General features: G+C 39.2%; 1 protein-coding gene across 1 annotated transcript; it reads right to left on the bottom strand.

Moving 5' to 3' along the window:
- Nucleotides 1–508: 508 nt before the first annotated feature.
- LOC128365011 (N-lysine methyltransferase KMT5A-A-like) lies at nt 509–4045 on the bottom strand. Its single transcript, XM_053325625.1, has 6 exons — nt 4027–4045; nt 3119–3214; nt 2173–2329; nt 1773–1965; nt 1198–1314; nt 509–682 (listed from the first exon to the last, which is right to left on the bottom strand). Exons 1-6 carry the CDS (start codon nt 4043–4045, stop codon nt 509–511), a joined length of 756 nt encoding a protein of 251 aa, XP_053181600.1.
- Nucleotides 4046–4851: the final 806 nt, after the last annotated feature.

Below are 4851 nucleotides of genomic sequence, written 5' to 3'. Positions count from 1 at the left end.
CGGTCAAGGACCAGTCAAGGAGCCATCAAGGAAACACGGGAACTTTGAAATGGCTTCATCTGTACATGTTTCACTATCAGTGCTAGGCTGTTAGCATCAGTGTTTGTGATAAGTAGTTATTTGTAATGAGGCTCAGGTAATTAGAAAAGAGAAAAACTTTTTTTTCACTCATGTTTAGTTGTTGGGTGAAGCCAGGAAGGAAAAGGAAGGAAGGAAAAGACCAACCAATGTTTAATGAATCAAATATTGTGGTGGTCATAATATAGAACAGGTATTGTTTCTGTCTGTTGAATAAGGAAAATAATCGCATATTAAATCGCAATCGCAATATTGGTCCAAAAAATCGCAATTAGATTAATTTCCCAAATCGTTCAGCCCTATTAAGAAAGTGTGTAAAACAAGTACAGGAAAACCTTTGGATTACTTTACTGGTAATCCAAAGGTTACTTGTTACTTTGGAAGTGAAAGGTGTCACCCATTGAGAAAAAAAAAACACAGAAAGGGGGATTCACACAATGGGCCCCACGAGGGTCACTCTTAGAAGTCTCCCTATCTTAACATCCCAACAGAGGCCATCATCTCCAGCAGCAGCATCATCATCTTCACCATAAACCTTGGAGGACAGATCAACAGGAGGCACAGCCATCTCTTCTTCTGCTGCTGGAGCCTGCTTGGATGTCACCTGGTGTTTAGACATAAAAGAAGAAGCAGTCAGCTCTGACAGGAATCATGAGTCTGGAAATACGTACAGGTCACAAAGGTATTATAATCCAGGGCCCCACGAGGGTCACTCTTAGAAGTCTCCCTATCTTAACATCCCAACAGAGGCCTAAAAAGGGATCTCCCTTCAAAATATTGTCTTCATCATGCAGCAGCTCAGAAAGTGCATTATTGTTATTGTAAATACTTCAGTTTGGATGCAGAGAAGTGTTGTCCTGTAGGTTAACAATCACTTATAGAGGGGTCCATACGGATGGCCCCAGTAAGGACATGAACTGAAACTTGGTGTGTGTGTGTGGAAGGGAAAAGTTAGAAAACCCTTTTGTAGGAAGAGTACCTAACAGGGCCCCATTAAGACATGACCTGAACCTTGTGTGTGTGAAACCAGTTAGCTAAATGGAGATCAAATAGAAACTAGTTTGTCAAGTTATCAGTGCACTTTATAAAGAACTCAATCACATTCATTCTTTCCATTACCTTTGGCCCATCATCTTCAGCAGCAGCATCATCATCTTCACCATAAACCTTGGAGGACAGATCAACAGGAGGCACAGCCATCTCTTCTTCTGCTGCTGGAGCCTGCTTGGATGTCACCTGATGTTTAGACATAAAAGAAGAAGCAGTCAGCTCTGACAGGAATCATGAGTCTGGAAATACATACAGGTCACAAAGCTTTGCTCACATAAAATCTGCATTTGAAACAGTATGTTACTACTCTACTACTATGTATAACTACTCTTCATGTCCTCAAAGACACCTGACCTAATGATGCATTTTTTATAATAATAATGACATAGAAGGATGGAATATTTTTAAGTTTGTAAAGCAGATTTCTTCTTTCTAAGTGCTGGTTTCAACCTTGTGTAGACAGTTTCATTAATTAGAATGAAAGGAACTTTCATTATTTTTCACTATTTTTTTTTTTTAGAAAAATATACTTTGAACACTGGTCTTACTATGACTCAAAGATTCTCATTTCATCTCAAGTTGTGTGAAGTGAAACTAACATCTTTAACAATCATGTAGTGTAACCAATGCATGATCATCATCACCTTTTGACGCCATGGCCATTTTGAATCACCATAGTTGTAATCAAGTTCAGTCCCTACTTCGATGTTCCTCACAGCAAACAGACACAAATGGGGCCTGTTGTTCACTATAACTTTTTTCATGACGCAGTTCGGAGATTTGTGGTTGTCGTTCACTAATCTTCCAAGGGAGCCGTCTTCCTTGGATGCATCAATACTAAGAATAAACAAAAACAATACATCAAATAAATATAAACTTTATAAAATATATCTTCATAGTTTCGTTAGAAGAGCCACTTGAGATTTAAAGTACATTAGGTGTAATATTTCATTCATTTGTTCATCAAATATATAAGCACATTTCAGGTCTAAACAAGAATCCCCTAATTGCTACTAAAAATACATCTCATATAGGCCTACTTACCACCACTGGCGTTTCTGCCAATCAAACTCATACAGAAATGTACTCTGTGTCTCTGAGTAGTTCCTTGATCTGCATTCTTCAGCTGATATGAATTCACCCCTGTACTCCAACACAAAAGAACCTTGCTCGATTGGTTCGGTAGCAAACACTCCTCTTCCTATAATGACACAGAATTAAATAAACTTAAATAAAAGTTACACCAAGTTGCCTTAACTTTTCTCATAAAGCATTAAAAAAAGTCTGTACTCTTTAGCTCCTATGAGCTGACCCCAGATCAATACGTCATCTCCCTCCTTTGGGAAGACCTGTGAGCTTGATTTAATTCCCTAAATGTTCTGGAACATACTATCTCAAATAAAGAGATGACTTTATCTAGTTATAGGCCAGATTGAATGCTTGATTATCATAGGTCTAATTGTGTACTTTTGTTCTCTGTATAGTTGTCTTTCTAAAATTGTCTAAAATGTGACATGACTTTTTAAATATGAAGGTTTTCTGTTTAACAGGGACCATCATGTGATAACTAAATGACCTACAAGCCTGTATTCTGGTTCTCCGTTTGTGTAACTACTTCTATGCATTAACTTAAAATGTTACTATTGAATATGCAAAACTGTTTCACATTTTCATTACAGTCTTCTATTGGTCCAGCACTTACCTTAATAGTACTTGAATGTGCTGGACACTTTACATACAGCAGAAATAAAATCAATAACTTTACATTTGTATATTTGATTATACCAGTGTGTACCTGAAACTTCTCTTATGGAAATCAGGCTCATTTATACACACCTACTGTATACCTAAACACATTGGATTTAAAAAAGACAGACGATTGAAGCCACTTATTTCTATAAGATATCTTCTGAATGAAGAATGTTAATAATGAATAGTATCTAAAAATGTGCTGCTGTAATTTGCAGCTACTGAAAGCAAGAGGTCATACCTTTGATATTATTGATAAATCTCACTGCAAACCATGGCTTGTCTCCAGCTGACAGAATATATGAGATTGCATCTTCAACAGGCTTTCCGGGCCTTCCTTTTGGATGTCATTGCTCTGTGAAAATATTTTTATAACATTAAACAGCTGTGCAGCATGAGAAAACAGATTGCTCATTCATTAATTCTGTACTGTAGCTTAGCACGTTATTATTTATTTTCTCAATTATGAGAATATGGCATGTGCTACGAATATAGCTATTTTGGATTCATGCTTCAATTTAAAGATGTTCACAAGTCTTTTTTTGCAAGTCCAAATCAAGTCGGAAGTCTTTGATCACGAGTCCGAGTCAAGTCTCAAGTCTTTGAGGGGTGAGACTTCATCAGGTCTCAAGTCTTTAGTCCTCCTGTCTCTTCTGGTTGTAATGAGCCTTCTATCATCTGCTGCTATCCGGTCTACTTAGGATACTGCACAGCTATATCTAAGAGATTCAAAGCATTTACTGTAGGTTATTATCACTCCTTTATCTATTAGCATACAGTATTGATTAGTTGTTTATCATATGATCACTTTAAATAGGCTATTGCAATGCAATATGAAGAAAACACACAATGAAAGCTTTCTTTTAAAAGGAAACTGTATTCTGAGTCAAGAAAAAATCAAGGCTGCTCTGCCCTCTGCACTGGTCTTTTCTCCTTTTTTTTGCTTTGTTGAATTCAGAAAACCATAATGAACAACATGGAAAATGATTTAGGCTGTTAATTATACTATAGGTCATAAGATCTGGATGGTATAGCTCACATCTTTATGTGCAGCAAAACCTTTCTGGAACCGCATGTTTCTGAGAGAAGAACAGGTTGTTATTATTTTTTTAATTAGCTCCGTCAACTCATGGGGGCGTGTCCACATACCATAAGGGCCTTCAGTCATATTTCGCAGCAAAAACATAAATAAACAGGAGGATTTAGCCTACAGTAGCCTGATATGTGCCAGTTATGCAGCAGCTAGTCCCAGTGAAGGAAGGTCTGACAACAAACGGACGTTGTGCCTCACATGTAGGCTAAAAGAAAAAGAAAAGAAAAGCGGGTTCACAGTCACCTGTCACTTACCCGCAGCTGACTGCGCTGTCAGAGGAGCTCTGCTGCTTCTCTCTCTTTAGACACTGGTGTTTGGCTGCACTCTGTAGGAGTTAAATACGAAGATCTAACCTCCATCTGAATAACGTTACCGGCCATGCGGCGCTGCGGCTGTAGTGGTGTGTTAACGGCAAAAAAAAAAAAAGAAAAAGATCGTCGGTCGTCCTGTCAGGAGGGAGGCACGAGCCAAAAAAAATAATGATTGTTCACGAGTCTCAAAACACGAGTCCGAGTCAAGTCTGAAGTCTTCTGGGCACGTGTCCAAGTCAAGTCTGAAGTCTCTGTGGGTGCGACTTAAGTCGAGTCCCCATCTCTGCGTCAATTATTGTGACTCACACAGATCATTAACCCCTGACTAATAACATCGGTTAGCTTAACTATTTCTCAACACGACTACATTTGAGGGGGTGGCCCGGACCCCACAAAGCTTAACTGATCTAGCCATGCCTACCGCAACTCTTTCCCTGACCAGGCCTGAGCCCCGGAGCACAGTTAGCTTACCTGACAAGCCCTGGGCCTAGGACCACAGGTAGCGACCCTGACTGGGCCCAAGTCTCGGGTGACAGGTAGCTTTACTGACCGGGCCCGTGCCTACCGCGA

The sequence above is a fragment of the Scomber japonicus genome, chromosome 9 (genome assembly GCF_027409825.1).
Source record: "Scomber japonicus isolate fScoJap1 chromosome 9, fScoJap1.pri, whole genome shotgun sequence".
Taxonomy (NCBI): domain Eukaryota; kingdom Metazoa; phylum Chordata; class Actinopteri; order Scombriformes; family Scombridae; genus Scomber; species Scomber japonicus.
The sequence above is the reverse complement of the archived record's forward strand: the minus strand, read 5'-3'. Positions and strand labels throughout refer to the sequence as shown.

Bases quoted from the DNA above. Each gene is read 5' to 3' on its own strand.
- LOC128365011 (XM_053325625.1), bottom strand. The intron at 2,330-3,118 runs GTATGACCTCTT...GTGTCATTATAG, and splicing joins ATTTATCAATAATATCAAAG to GAAGAGGAGTGTTTGCTACC. The intron at 1,966-2,172 runs GTAAGTAGGCCT...GTTTATTCTTAG, and splicing joins TGGCAGAAACGCCAGTGGTG to TATTGATGCATCCAAGGAAG.